The 16,229-nt window shown below is 36.4% G+C and overlaps 1 protein-coding gene across 7 annotated transcripts in view; it reads right to left on the bottom strand.

The window, feature by feature from the left end:
* Positions 1–7,714, bottom strand: part of LOC131143457 (FH protein interacting protein FIP2) — a 107,851-nt gene extending 100,137 nt beyond the window's left edge. For 3 of the 7 annotated variants that reach the window (XR_009133498.1, XM_058091760.1, XM_058091759.1), the window contains exons 1-2: positions 7,405–7,658; positions 6,824–6,933 (exon numbers count right to left, since the gene is read on the bottom strand). Coding sequence is in view for 5 of the 7 variants with exons in the window: in XM_058091760.1 (XP_057947743.1) it covers positions 6,824–6,933; positions 7,405–7,450 (156 nt within the window). In the remaining 2 variants the exon portion in view is untranslated. Of the gene's footprint in view, positions 1–6,823; positions 6,934–7,404 lie in introns of all 7 variants that reach the window. The other 4 variants (XR_009133499.1, XM_058091761.1, XM_058091758.1 and 1 more) reach the window with 4 other exon arrangements.
* Between the last annotated feature and the right edge of the window lie 8,515 nt (positions 7,715–16,229).

Below are 16,229 nucleotides of genomic sequence, written 5' to 3'. Positions count from 1 at the left end.
TCAACCGAGCCAAGAAGTCAAGGCATAATCCAAGCATCAAGCACAGCCCATGAAGAAGACGTTGAATCCTTGGATTTATCAGGATTGGGTGCACAATCTGTGTCATCAATATGACCACAAAGATCTTTTCCCTTAAGGAAAAGTTCAAATTGAAAAGCCCATGTATAATAATTGTTGCCCGTAAACTTGGCACATACAAGTGCGGAGTCCATGCTAAATAAAGGGGGAAAAAAAAGGCTGAGACAGAAATAAAATAACCAAAAAACAAACTGTGCCGAAAGACAAACAGTACAAGAAAATCAAGAAGCCCAAATATAAATCAACACAAGTGCAAATAAAACCAAGATCGACCTGCCTGCACTAAAAAATTAAATTGCGAACCAAGAAAACTGCAGAAGGACGTCACACAACACCTCCAATACCCTCACACTACTGTTCCGAGAATCACAAGGATAGAGAGTCACCGGAAACAACAACAGAAGGCTGTTCCAACAGCCACTCAAGCACAGAGTTGCCAAGTAATCAAGATTAAGGCTGCGCCAACAGCCACCGAACCTCACAAAGACCGAAAACCATAGAACCAAAAGAATCCCAGAAGAGAACGGACCCACAACAACCACAGAAATACCGAAAAAAAAAAAAATTTGTTGGGTGCGGCATTGGTCAACACAGACCTGATCGAAAGGCACAAGAGACACCTCCAAAACCGAGAAGACAAAAAAAATCGAGGGAAAAGAAAAAATTAGCAGTCAGATCTGATACCATGTCAAAGTATTGTGTGAATGGCCGAAATTGTCTGGCCTTAATTCTGTATATTATAGACTTTACAAGAATGCTATACATGGAAAGCAAATAAGTTCCCCCATGATTCTAGTCCTATACATGTAACTATAATATGTCAAATAATGTATGCTAACTGTACAAAATAATGAATGGAGAAATAAGGAAATAATTGTGGGCTAAAATAAGGAAAGAAGTGTGGACGGAAAAGCTTTTGTTGTTCGTTGACAAAACCAGCCACAGACAAGGAGTTTGAGTATGAACAAGAAATTGTTATACAAATATCAGAGAAGCTCTTGCCATTCTAGGGTTTGAACATTTCTCAAGTGACTAAAAGTAACTGGCTGTGTAGCAACATTTGCCACACTTGACACACTTCCCATGGCAAAGTTTGCAATGTTATCAATGATTAGGGGAAGCATGAGAATGAGGTGGAAAAAAAATATAGGATCATCCCCAACTTTATAAAAATAGAGGATCATCCGCAACCGTATAAGCTTCAATGGTTGCATAGCAGCAATGAAGTGAAGATAACCAAAAGAAGTCAGTTCAATTTTCTATTGGGAAGAATTACAAAGATAGTTTTTATACAATGTTGGGCTACAGCTGCTTGTCTAGACTTGTAGGAAGGCCCCGATAATGTGACAAAAGGGTCATCCATGATGAGATCAAAAACACTTAATACCTTCATCAGAGATGGAGCTAAAACTGTTTTAGCACCCTTGAAACTAGATTGCATTCCAAAAACTTCTGAAGGATAGTGAAATATGTTAATTAAGCATGCTCAAATAGAGAAGCACTTTAGGATATGGGAAGGAGAAGATATATGCTTTTGTGCGATGGAAGAAAAGGTCAAACCAAATCAGCATACACTATTGATTCAACTGCTTTCGGAGAAATTTGTAGATGTTGTTCAAGAAGGAATAAAATTTTGATTGCCTCCAATGAAAAATATAAAGCATTGCATTGATCATTCAAGGGCTGCCCTTCTTGGAAAAGCAGCCTATATAATGGAAAGGAGCACAATGAGTTGCTTTGTGAAAGCAGGAGTACCTATGCTGCTCCAGCTCTTTTCGTGTCCAAGAGGTATTGTTTGCGGTGAAATAAGTCAACAAGTTGATGATCTTCTCAACTAGCTTCACGATAATGCTATCTATAAGTATAGAAATGAGATTCACCAACTTTAGTGTCCATTTTCTTTTACAGAAAAATAAATTTCATTAATAGGGAAAGAATTTACGAGGAGGATAATAAGACATCTCCTTAAAAAATCTAGAACAAACCAGAGAAAAAAAAAACTAAAACAACAAAAATCAGAAATCAATCCAATTAGTTCTTTTAATCCATATTTAAATCCTGAAAGCTAGCTTCCCTGAAAATTTAAAACCTGGCACACCATAAAGAAGTCAAAAACTGAATAATTTCCAACACCAAATACGAATTCAACTTCTTCCCAAAAAAAATCCGTGCATTATGTTTGAACCATAAACCCCATAAAACTGCATACTTGCTACACTTCCGTAGAGCTGCCCTATCCTTCCTTCTTCCAAAGCCTACAAAAGAAGTGATTAACAAGTCTTCCACTGAACAGGGGCATACCCCACTCTCTTCCACAAAACCGAACGGTTTATTCCAAATCCTCCATTCAAAATCGCAATTCAAAAAGAAATGAGAGGTTGTTTCCGAATTTCTATAACAGAGCACGCAAACATCTTGAGAGAGAGCCTTCAAAGGTCTCTTAGTCTGCAGCAAGTTATTGGTACTAGTTTTGTTAAGCACAACCAACCAAGTAAACACTTTAATTTTGGGGGGAACTTTAACCTTCCAAATAACAGGGCAAAGAGGAAAGGGAGAGTTTGAATAGGTGAAAAATTCAAGAGTGATTTAGAAGAAAACATCCCCGAATGATCCAGACAGGCAGACACCAAGAACGAACATCCCTACCCAAGGATAATTTGCAATTGTTCAATATGGACAACAAGGAAGACAACTCCACCATCTCCCTATCGTTTAGAGTCCAATTTTTATTCCCCTAAAATATCCTTCTTGGCTTCTTTTTGAGCCCATTTGTTAAAGATTTTTTGGGGTTTGTCACTGCCCAACCTTCTAAGGGATTGGAAGGAAGCTTACTGTAAGGAGCATATCATGTTCTCCTATCATTGTACCTTGCTCATTCTCTGTAAATATTATTTTTTGTATCCAAAAAAATAGTGGCTGTCATGGTAAAATTAATGGCAATATAAATATTATGCACCCTATAACTAGCTTATAAGTCGTAACTAACCCATAACTACCTATAACTCTTTCATCCATGTCCACTTTTTCTTCATCTAAATTATCCCTATAAAATATTGATTGAAATTTTCCAAGAAGTAAACAAAATAAGATGGTTAAAAAGAAGATGACATAAGCATCTATTCTTGCCCTTCAGCTTTCAACAAGGTCTTCAAAGTTTATTGTGATGCTTTAAATGTGGGATGGAGTTGTTCTTAGCCAATAAGGCAAACTTATTGCTTTCTACAATGGGAAATGAATAAATATAGTAAAGACTAGAGAGTACTCCATTTACGATGAATAGTTCTATGATATTGTTTATTCACTTGACCATTGGAGTCACTATTTGCTCCTAAATGAATTCATTCTATGTTCAAATCATGAGGCATTGAAAAGTTGAACAGGCACCATGCTCAACAAGTGGAATTCCTTGTATTCATTTTCCATCAAACACAAGTCAAGAAAGCTCAAGTGCTTAACCAAGTGGTCAATGCTTTGACTCGAAGATTAGCAGGTACACAATATTGACTACTTGACTACCATGGACGCAAAAGGTATTGGTATTTGAGATTGTGAAAGATCTATACAAAGATAATCCACTTTTTAGTTTGGGAATCTTTCTTGAATGAATCCATTAAAATTTTTTTTTAGTAAGAAGCATTTCTTTTCGAATATACTGCTTTATGCATTCCTCATTGCTCATTGGGAGGTGCCATTGTCAAAGAAGAACATGGACACCTTCCTGGACACTTAAACATAGATAAAAGTCTCGCCGTTGTGAAGAAGAATTTCTTTTGGCCAAATAAGGGACATCATACACATTATTAATCATTGAGCAACTTGCCACAAAGCAAAGACTTATGGGCAAACTACAAAGTTATATACTCCATCACCAGTACCGCAACCTTGAAGGGAAGATGTTAACATAGATTTTGTTGTGGGAGTTTCTCAAACACAAAGGAACAAAGATCCTTTTATGCTGGCAGCAGATCAGTTTTCAAAAATGGCTCATTTTGTTTGCTGCAGTAAGACCATGGATATTGTTTATTTAGTTGATCTCTTCTAAAACCTCTGATCTTTGCAAGTCTGAAGTAAAGTAGTTGTATCATAGAAGGCTCTCTTATTTCTTTCTTTTCAAGAACACAAAAGATGGCAAGAGAGATGAGGTTCAAAGCCTTTCACCTCTCATTGGCGGCTCTGATGCCTTTCCAAGCCTAAATTTCCCCTCCAACTGAATTTTTCATAACCCACCACTGTCCAGTCAAGGATAGAACCAAATTCCACAAGTTCCTTGTCCAGGGGCAGTGTAGAAGAATGTGGTTGACTGGTTCTGCATCAGCCATACAAAGAAAAAACCTATTTGTGACTGTAAGCTTGATGAAGAAGAATGTTCTGAATGGGATCTTCTTTTGACACATAAAAAAATTTGCTCATAATCATTCAACAAGACAAACCACTGGTTGTAATCCCTTTGAATCAGATTATGGCCTGAATCCAATCAGCCTTTTAGACCTCATTTCTTTGCCTGCAACTTAACAATTTAGTGGAAAAACTGAGCAACAATTCTAAGTTTATCAAGAAGAATAGCAAGTGTCGGGGGCAAGAAGCATATAAAGCAAGCCAACAGTTTTCAAGGAAGGTGATTTGGTGTGGATTCAGTTGGATGGGAAAGGTTTCCAAGGAAAAGGTACACCAAAGTCATGCCAAGGGCTAATTCTACATTTAAAGTAGTGAAGCGTGTTGGAGAAAATGCTTACAAACTTGAGCTCCCAGAAGATTATGTTGTTTCTGCAACCTTCAGTGGCTGATACTCCTCCATCTCATAAATATGAAGATGAATGACTCAACGGCGAGTCCTTATCAACCAGGGAGCATGAAGTCAGATCTTTAATGGACATTTCCTAAGATCCAGCCTAAGCTTAGGCCCAAATCCAAGCGTTAGTGGAGAAATGCTTCAACAGAAGTATTCCCACAAATGCTGGAATTAGTAGTAAGTGAGAGAACCAGCAAGTGAGGAACCATTGGAAAACTCACCCAACTCTTTCAACCACATCAAACGATGTGTAATTTAGATCCTTAGACGTTATGGCCCTTTGTCCAAGTTTGTCACAATCAGTGATATAGAATAAACAGTCAAAATGACTTCTTGGAAAATGTGAAGTTAAGGCTTGGTTGTTGTTGCTGTTGTCATTGGTGTTGTGTATTGAATGAATTTGAGCCTTTGGGTTATCCTTCCCATTAAACTCAGTATCTCTTTGTGGATTCCATCAGGTGCTGAATTTTATTCACTCTGTATCCATAAGGAAGTGAGTCATCTATGTATCCTTAAAGTGGTGAGCCAAATCATCCTTGTATGCATGTAGCAAAACCTATCTATTTATGCAGTGCCCAACTCATTCCACTGTCTAGTCAGTCCCATGTCATGCAAGGAGGGCCAGGGACTGAAGAAGGTCTGGTCCTTGGGGTAAAGGAGTCTAACGTCTAAAAAGCATCTCCTTCATGGAAAAGTGGTTATCAGGTTGCTCCGAAAATAATACAAATCACCAAGAGCTTATCAGCAAACCAATTAAGTGGCAACACATTGTATGTCATTCAAAGAATATTTTATTACAGTAGACAATAATTCATATAGCAAAAAATTGTGTAGAAGGAAAGGGTAAACAGTAATATCAAAGACCCAAAATTTAAAGGCTATGAAAACAGTTGTTTGCTATTAATGACAATGAAGCTTAGAATTGGAAATTATGCAATAACAAATTATATTCATGAGAGAGGTCATAAGGCATTTTAAGTAACAAACTTAATTGGTTTCAACTTCAAAAGGGACATCAAAGCTTTCCCATATTACATTAAAGGAATACAATTTTAATGACCACCATATTCATTGGTGTCACAAGGCATATTAAGTAATGGCTAGGGCATGCACATGGTGCAATTTTGATACAGGAGAGTTTAACTAGTTCCAACTTCTCAAAGAAATCAAAAAAATTTTACTTAAGAGTATGCACATGGAGTATTTTAAAGAATATGCACACGGAAAGGAGCAAGGGAGTCTGATTTCTTCCAAGAGAAAAAAAAAAAATCCATATTTATGAGGGAGGATTTTTTATTTCTAAAAAAAAAAAAAAACAGAAAATTAATAATCCAACAATTCCAATAATTAGATTTCCACATCTGTTAGCTATTATAAGTTTAATCATCCACTCCAAAATAAGTCTTACAAACAGTCTAGCATATTAAAGTGGATTACCTAATTGTCCACTTCTTTTATCCCCAAATATTTTTCAAGTTCTCAGACACTTGAATAAATAGGTAGCAAATTTTTTGTTGATGCAAACATATGGAATTATTTAATTGAAATATCACTGAAAAGAAAAGCAATGAAAACAAAGGGCAAGACCATGGTTCTCTATTCTGGAACAATGATCCCCTCCTCCACTGGTGTGTGCAGAGGATGGTCCCTCACTCCCATTAAATAACATGAAACCTCAAGACTGGTGAGTACTTGAACACACCAGATCATACTAAACCCAAAACCCCATTTTAATGCATTGCCATTTGCCGCACTATATTCAAATGAGGTTGATTTAAAGCTGGATGTAATGACCAGATTGATAAAAGATAGTATTATTTTATTTTATTTTAAAAAAAAAAAAAGGATTTCTAAATTCTAATACAAAATACTAAAAGTCAAAACATTGTAGACAGGCTCATTTGAACATAAAACAGCATGAAATAACGACTGGAGAAAAAGAGGAACAGAAAAGACCTTCGCAGAGTCCTGGACAACAGAATGACGACCACTGAACATTGCAGCGAGCATAGAATCGGGCTCGCGCTGAGTCAATGTACCGACTGTGGTACAAAATTTCTTCCCTCCTGTGAATAAACATACAACCCACACATTTTTTTCAGCATTTTCCTGCAATCAATTTTCTCAGCTGAGGGGGAAAGAATGAAGTCGTGGGAGCATGAAAGGCGCAATCATGTCAGTAGTCCTGCAACCCACTATTTGGTTCCCGGGAAATATTTGTGGAAGGAGAGGGAAAGAGAATGTCAAAGCAACAAGTCAAAAACCTTGTCTTGGGACAACACCCCCCCCTCCCCTCTTTCATTAGAACAACTGTATCATTACTTCTTGATTTGATTATTGAGTTTATGATTTGTGAAAATAAAGGGATTTCTCGGGAACCAATTGGTTAGCGAAAGAATCAAAATTAGGGATTTGAAAACAAATCGACGTCATCTACCCCAAAAGAGAAAATGTAATGCATCAGAGCTACTTAACAAGAAATCTAAATACAGAGTGAAGCTCCAAGTGCGGGAGGAAGAGCAAAGAGATGCACCAACCGATGTTGAGAGAAACAAGCTCGGAGCCCTCAGAGTGCAAAGGCATTGTTGTAGCGCGGCTGCCCTGACTGGAACTGACGCAACAGAGAAATAGTGAGAGCAGACTACCAGTAGCAGAGGCGGCTTCCGTTTCCTCTTATACCCATTTTCCGGTCAGCTGGTTTCACCTTCTTCGAGAAAACGAAAATCAAAAATTAAAAATAAAAATTAAAAATTAAAAATCAACGACCATCTTAAAAGATTTCTAAAATCTCAACTCTTTCAAATTCATCCGAATTAACATCAGTAGAGTAAACGTTGAAAGAGATCCAAATATTTTACTTAATTATTCTATTTTTATAATAAAAATTTTGAACGTGATAATTTAAAAATAGTAAAAGTATTTTATAATTTGCTTTATTATTTTTTAAAATTTATGTATATTTTTATTTATTTATATTTAAATTCATATAAATTTAATTTTAATTTTAATTTAAAAGTGTATAAAATAAATAATTTAATTCAAAAAAATTATGTTTAGATATTAAAATTTATGATAACAGGTTATCAAAACAAAAAAATTATCAAATCTGATTTTAAATTTTTTAATAAATAGCTGAAAATCAGCAATGAAAATAAATAAAAAAAACTAGCAATATAAATAAATGCGCTTTTATTCTTTATTATAGAAAAACAATAAAAAACATAAAATAGCAATGATTCCAAGCATGCCATAAATAATTTGTTTCTCTTTTTTTTTTCTTTGTCAAATTTAAATAATTTGCAAAATAATTTTTTATTTATTTTAAGTAAATTATCATTATTTTGGTAAAATTGAGTTTGTGACTTAAATTACTAATAATGTTCAAAATTATTTGAAAAACTCATATTTTGTTTACGATTATAAAATACATTAGAAAAATCAGCCTACATTTTACAACGGGCATGTAACGACCCGAAAAATAATGATATTTAAATATTAAAGGGAGAGAAAAATGGAAACAGAAACGGAAGGAGGCAGCGGGCTTCGTCAACGACATTACATTTTTGATGGAATAATCCAAAAATTTTACACAGGGTCTCGTTGACGAGAAGATGCCGAGAGGGGTTTTTGGACAATCTGAAATTCGTCGACGAGAGTGGAAGTTCGTTGACAAAATTATTGAAGGACTCGTCGACGAGGTGACATGTCTCGTCGACGAATCCGACTCTATAAATAGTGAAAAACTCGGATTTTTATCATATTTCAGTGCAAAATTAACCCTCTCTCTCTCTAAACCGCTCCCCTCTCCTTCTCTCTTCGATTCCAGCTCTGATTCACGCCGGATCGACGATCTAAAGCCACCATGACGCTCTTGGCAAAATTCTCTGCGAGTCTGCTGGAGCTTATCGTTGGTGGAGTTGGCTTGGATTTCGTCCCAATCTCAAGATAAGGCATTTTATTCAGTATTTGTCTTTCCCTCAGTTATAAGAAATACAATACATGAAGAAATATTGATGTTTTGTTCTGGGGGAATTGATTTTAAGGGTGTTGAGTGGAGAACTCTGCGGGTATAGGGCCAGAAATTTAGTAGGAGTTTTTCAGAGTTAAGGTAAGAGAAATATGCTATGTTAGGGTTTTAAGAATATTAACAGAGTTTTCATAGATACATATATACTAGTTATTATGCAGTTTCTACAGAACAAATGTTTTAATGTTGTGTGGCCTGAGTAGATATTTTCCTAATGTAAAATTTATACAGTACTTCACCATATCATGTTATATAGCATGTATATACAGTTATTCATAGATGATTAACAGACAGATTTATATAGATTATATTCAGTTCAGTATATCATAGTTTTTTACAGAATGCTATGTTTTTCTGAATACCATAACACACAGATTATAAAGATAGATTATACAATTATAGCATCGAGATGCTACAGTTACTCAGATTTTACAATACAAAATTATAGCGTTATGGTTATTTTGGAAACATAATGAAAACAGCAAAGGTATATATATAGATGTACTTATATAGTATCAGATCCCTGTGGAGTTATTACAGATAAATACAGTTTACAGAACACGGTACCGTTGCTATATACAGACAGAGTACAACCACATATCTCAAATAGTGTGTTGGTACCGTCTAACTGTGCTCGGAGAGGATGCACCTCCCTAGCACACTGGGTAGAGGGGGTCGGTTAGACGAGGTAGCAGCCAGCCCCGCGCTTAGGAGTGAATGCAGTTTGGTCGAGCTGATGTGTAGAGTATGATGACTTCCCCGGAGGGCCGACCAGGTTAAGTCCCGCCTACGGGCCGCACAACCCTGTCATGAGGGGTCAAATCATGACATACAGAGTCCTAAGGAAAGAACATAGTTATGTATATGTATATAGTTTTATAGTTTTATCGTATGTAGTAGGTTATAGCAGTATGAATAATAGAAAACTCAGATGATACAAATGTTTTAAGCTTTTATACATGTGTTTTATAGATTTGCTAGAACATGCAGTTTTAAATAGTATTATTATAATTATATGGCTCGGTCGCCACACACTAGTAATAGCATATTTCCACTTACTTAGCGTCGACTCACCCCATTACTTTAACATTTTTCAGGTGAGCCAGCTAGGCGAGCAGATCAAGCTCGCAGATAGAGATCACTTGGTCACCCTAGTTATAAGGTAAGTTTTGTGTAGGGTTTTGTATTTTTGGGTAGTTAACACTGGAGAGAGAGATGTATTATGTAACTATGGTTGAAAATACTGAATTATAGTATTGTATATACATGTATATGTGGTTATGTGATTTATGTTTTCCGCTGTATAGGGGTGCCCATTATATTCAAATATTAGAGTAACTTGAAAAAAAAAAAGGAGAAATTTTGAGGATGTTACATTTTGGTATCAGAGCCTAGGTTGCTAAGTTCTATAGACTTTAGAGTGCAGCGGAAAATAATACCAGAATATAGGAAAAAGATTTGAGGTTTTATTCTATGATTTGGATACAGGATTTCGTGGTAGTTTTTGTGTTTTTCCTGGGGTGACGATTTCAGGAAAACCATAGAAAACTGTCGACGAGTCATGTGTTTGGGTTACAAGAGTGGATTTTAGGGTTAGGATCAGGAAGGGGTGGTTAATAGAGAATTTGGAGTTTTAGTTGAATAAGTTGGGTCTATAGGGAAAATTTTGTAACAAGTACTTTAATTTTTATTAAACTCAATTCACTCCCCACTCTTGGGTTAACACTTAGGCCAATTAAATATATATGTAATTAAAGACTATTTGTATTTAGTGGACAATTTATTTTTATTTTTTTTTTGTGATAAAGTAACTTTTCATGTTGAAATCATATTACAATGAGTTAAAACGTTGAATTTTGAAAATTATGTGTAACGCCCCGGCCCTTAATATGGCCCCAGAGTGCTACTATACATACATATCCTGTACAAATCTTGATAACATACAAAACTACCCGCCCTAAATAGGGACATACGAGTATTTCATAATGATCTGTACTCACATATATTGCGAAAAACATAAATATTCATATGAATTCAAATAAACATACCATAGTATCTAAATGTTCCTTACATATATTTAGTCGTACATAAAACATAAACTATATTACATTTCCAAAAAAAAAACCCATTCTGGCTAAACAACTCAGAACTCATACAAAACTTACGTTAGCTAACCAGACCCTACGTTCCACAACCTCTCTAGAAGACTAGGACTGATTTCTTGTTACTTCTGAAACAAGGTAGTAAGATTGGGGTGAGACACTTCTCAGTAAGGAGGAAGATATTACATTAGTGTGTGACTGTACAGTTATATTCTTGTTTAAAAACAGTTACATAGATTGCACATTCTCAATACCGTAATGTATATATAGTACATATATAAATCCCTGATAATATATAACCCAACATCATTACAAGTGAGAGTTCTCGAGGTTAGGGTAGGGTACAGGCCCATACACTGTACAATCCCTCCGCCCGGTACTCAAACCTTTGACTTCGCCCATTAAAGCGTTTAAATCATGTATATGCATATTTAGAGTACCTTCCAGCTCGAAACTATCATAACTATGCCAGTAACTCCCCGTGGCAAGGGTTATGCGATAAGAAAGCACTAATCGAGCCCTGGTCGTGCAGGCATCGTCAGGCATCATAACATACTGCAGTCCAACTTGGCCATCACCACCATGATCCATTTTAACCACTAGCCCTTCTTACCAAGCCTACTACTAGGTAACCACACTGAACAATAACTATGTGTGGTTGCACTGTACCTCTATTTTGGCAGCAGTACCGATCCTACATAATATAAGCTTTTTAAGGTTTCATATACTATTGAGACAAGTTGCAGTCCCAATATCATATATATAATTTACATTAAAACATAATAGCCTGTGCAATTCCAGTATTTTCACAATCTCATTCATGCATACTTTCATTCATACTGTGGTAAAAACCGGCTCGTAACCTCTCGATTTTACCCTTTTTTTTCATACTTGGAATGGTATCTAACGACACCTATTTTTTGCAAATTTTCTGATAATCACTTGGAACCTTAGTCCCCATAGTTCATATACATACACCTCTAATCAGTATAAATTCAATTCATATCATACATCACACTTATTTGGTCAAATATAAATTTCATATAAATTGGTTCGTAAAATATCATTTCTACTGCTATCAAGAGTTTCCAGCAATCTCCTACTTTAGTGTTAGTGCAAATATAGTAGTTTAAGAAATTTGGAGATCATATATCAAAAACCCCATTTTTTCCAAAACCGTAAAATTGTAAAAACCGTAAGAATCGGCATTTATACAAGTAAAACTTTGCAAATAAGCAGTTAATAAGTACATATAAACATAAGCTACATATTTTGTGGTTTCTTTTTTTAAAAATACTGATGTAAACAAATCCCTTTACCTTTTAACGTAAAAATCAAAACACAAACGAATCGATCCAAAACAACGACACGGAAACCTCAAAACCTAAAAATCGAAAAACAATACTTCAATATAATCTTATTTACTATAGATCTAATGAATTGAAAACAAATTCAGATACTTACCTCAATTTTAGGAAAAATCCCGAAAATCCTCAAAACGACGATCTGATCCGCTATAACTGTAGAGTTTCCTCCCCTAATCCACGTAGAAACTTTCGATCGTAGAAATGGACGACAAACAATGAAGAATCATAGAGAGAGAGAACTCGCTGGTTTTAGAGAGAGAGAGAAAGAGAGCTTTTGGGTTTTCTTACCCCTTAAGCAATCAAAAATGATATTTATAGAGCCTTTGACCAAGTCAAATTCATTGACAAAGTGGTGCCTTCGTCAACAAACCAGCAGGTTGTTCGTGGACGAAGCTCTTCCCTCGTTGACGAACCCCATCCGGATATTTTCTTTGGTTCGCTCGGTGTCTTTTCGTCAACGACGCTCTGAATTTTGGCGATGAAGAACTGAAGGGACTTTGTCAACAAATATACTGGCTTCATCGACGAACCCTATGGAAATTCCCTTTTATTGTTTATTTTCCTTATTTACTGGTTGGGGTCTCTACAATCTCCCCTCCTTATAAGAATTTCATCCCCGAAATTCACCAACCGATACCAAACATACTCTACCTTACATCACAGACCTATAGAAAAGTCGGCAACTACCCATAAAATAGCTCAGGCCCGAATTTATTACCTACCCTAACTTATGGCAGAAGAATACCGTGGTTACAACATGATGTTTCAGGAAATTACATACACTCATACAAAACTCTCCCGAAGACTGTACTATTTAATTTAAACCACCTATACTACTATATATACTTACGTACCATAAAATAACTGCGGGTACTTCTGGTGTATCTCTGACTCTAGTTCCCATGAAGCTTCCTCCACTGCATGGTTACGCCATAATAGCTTCACTAGCAGTATTTCCTTAGTCCATAACTGCTAAACTTTCCGAACTAATACCTGTATTGGTACCTCCTCATACGATAAAGGATCAATAATCTCTAGAGGTTCGTAACTCAGCACGTGTGATGAATCTGACACGTACTTCCTCGGCACTGACACATGGAACACATCATGGACTCTGGATAGTGCTAAGGGTAACGCCACTCGATAAGCAACCGAACCTATCCTTTCTAGGATCTCGAAAGGCCTAATATATAGAGGACTTAGCTTCCCCTTCTTCCCGAACCTCATAACCCTTTTCATCAGGGCGATCATTAAAAATACCATACTTCCTACCTCGAACTCCAGCTCTCGTAAGCAAGTATCAGCATAACTCTTTTGCCAACTTTGAGCTGCCTTAATTCTCTCCTTGATCAACTCGACCTTTGTAGAGGCCTGCTGAATCAATTCTGGACCCAGTATTTGCTGCTCTCCTACTTGATCCCAATACAATGGATATTAACATCGATGACCATACAAAGCCTCGTAAGGTGCCATCTCTGTGCTAGTCTGGTTACTGTTATTAAATGCAAACTCAACTAGTGGTAGATATCGTATCCAACTATCACCAAAATCCAGTACACAAGCCCGCAACATATCTTCTAGAGTCTGAATAGTCCTCTCAGACTGGTCATCCATCTACGGGTGAAAAGATGTACTGAACTTCAGTTGTGAACCCGAGGCATCTTGTAGACTCTTCCAAAAATGAGACGTAAAACGTGGATTTTGATCCGAAACAATAGAAATAGGGACACCATGGAGTGGTACGATCTCCTACACATACAACTCAGCTAGCCGATTTAGAGAATAACTTAATCTGATTAGAATTAAATGTGTAGTCTTTGTCAGCCAATCAACTATAACCCATATAGCATTCTGTCCGTGCACCGCTGCAGGTAATCCCGTCACAAAATCTATCAAGATGTGCTCCCACTTCCACTTGGGAATGTCAAGTGGCTGAAGTGATCCTGCTGGCCTCTGGTGCTCTGCCTTAACTTGCTGACATGTTAGGCACTGCTCTTCGAATCGGGTAATCTCTCTTTTCATGTTTGACCACCAGAAAGATTCCCTCAGATTCCGGTACATCTTTATACTACCAAGGTGTACGGTGTAGAGCGAACGGTGTGCCTCCTCTAGAATGACCCGTTTAATTATGACATCATTCGGTACACAAACCCTATTGTGAAACCTCAATATCCCATCACTAGAGATACTGAAATCCAGCTTTAACCTACTCTGGACTCCTTCCATAACCTTAACCAGCTCTGGATCTTCCTTATGAGCTGTTCAGATCCTCTCCTCTAAGGTCGGCTATACCACCAAACTAGCAAGAATAGCCTAATGATTTTCTTCCACTACCTCCAAGCCCAACCTTTCCAAGTCCATACAGATCTGATGCTGAACGCCCACTGCTGAGACTGACGCATCAACTAACTTCCAACTCAAAACATCAACTACCACATTTGCTTTTCTTAGGTAATAGCTAATGGTACAATCATAGTCCTTTATCAACTCAAGCCATCTACGCTGTCTCATTTTCCGTTCTTTCTGGGTGAAAATATACTTAAGATTTTTGTGAATAGTAAAAATCTCGCACCTTTCACCATATAGGTAGTGTCTCCAGATTTTCAATGCAAATACTACAACTTCCAGTTACATATCATGTGTCAGGTAGTTCTTCTCGTACTATTTGAGTTGACGAGAAGCGTAAGCAACCACTGTAATAACCTAAGAAATTTTTCCAGGCCTCATAGACGAACACAAGGGTTTCGTCGACTAGGGTTCTTTAGGATCTCGTCAACGAGAAGATACTGAAAGAAGGTTTTTAGAAGTTTGAAATTTGTCGACGAGGGTACAGGTTCATCAATGAACTTTCTACAGGACTCGTCGATGAGGTGACGTGTCTCGTCGACGAATCCGGCTCTATAAATAGTAAAAACCCAAATTAATTTGTAGAAACTGGTGCAGCAAACACACACTCTCTCTCTAAAACGTCTCCTACTCCTTCTCTCTTCGATTTCGGGTCCTTTTCTCGCCGAATTGAAGATCTGAGGCCACTACAATGTTCTTGACAAAGTTCTCTATAAGTTTGCTAGAGCTGATCATTGGTGAAGTTGGTTTGAAATTCATCCCAAATTCAAGGTAAGGTGTTTTATTCAGAATATACTTTCCCTACAGTTATAGGAAATGTTGTATTCAAGAAAATACTAATGTTTTGTTCTGGGGCATGTCGTTTTCAAGGTGTTAAGTGGAAAACCCTGCGGGTGTAGGGCCAAAGTTCAGTGAGTGCTTTTCAGAAACTAGGTAAGGGAAATATGTTATGCTAGGAAATTTGATTATGTTAACAGAAATTTTACAGTTGCATGTATACCAATTATTATGTAGTTTTTATAGAATATGAGATTATAATGTATGTGTGGCTTAAGTAGATATTATTTAATGTAGAATTTAATACAGTTTTTCCAGTATATGATATTATACAAAACATATAGACATAGCCAGATATTTAAAGATATTATACAGACAGATGCATGTACATATATAGTTTTATTTAGATAGTTTCACAGACGGATATATATATATATATATATATATATACTCATATGTTTATTCAGATCAGTATACATAGAATGTTTGTTTTCCTAAATGCCATAACACTCAGAGTATACAAACAAATTACACATATAGAAAGTACAGACAGATTATACAGTTATAGCATCAAGATGCTACAGATATTACAATATTTACAGTACAGATTAATAGTGTTATAGTTATTTTGGAAACATAATGATAACAGTAAAAGAGTATAGTATATATCTGTATATAGTATCAGATCCCTGTGGAAAGATTACAGACATATACAGTTTATAGAGCACGGTACCGTTGCTATA

This window comes from Malania oleifera, chromosome 11 (genome assembly GCF_029873635.1).
Source record: "Malania oleifera isolate guangnan ecotype guangnan chromosome 11, ASM2987363v1, whole genome shotgun sequence".
Taxonomy (NCBI): Eukaryota; Viridiplantae; Streptophyta; class Magnoliopsida; order Santalales; family Ximeniaceae; genus Malania; species Malania oleifera.
The sequence above is the reverse complement of the archived record's forward strand: the minus strand, read 5'-3'. Positions and strand labels throughout refer to the sequence as shown.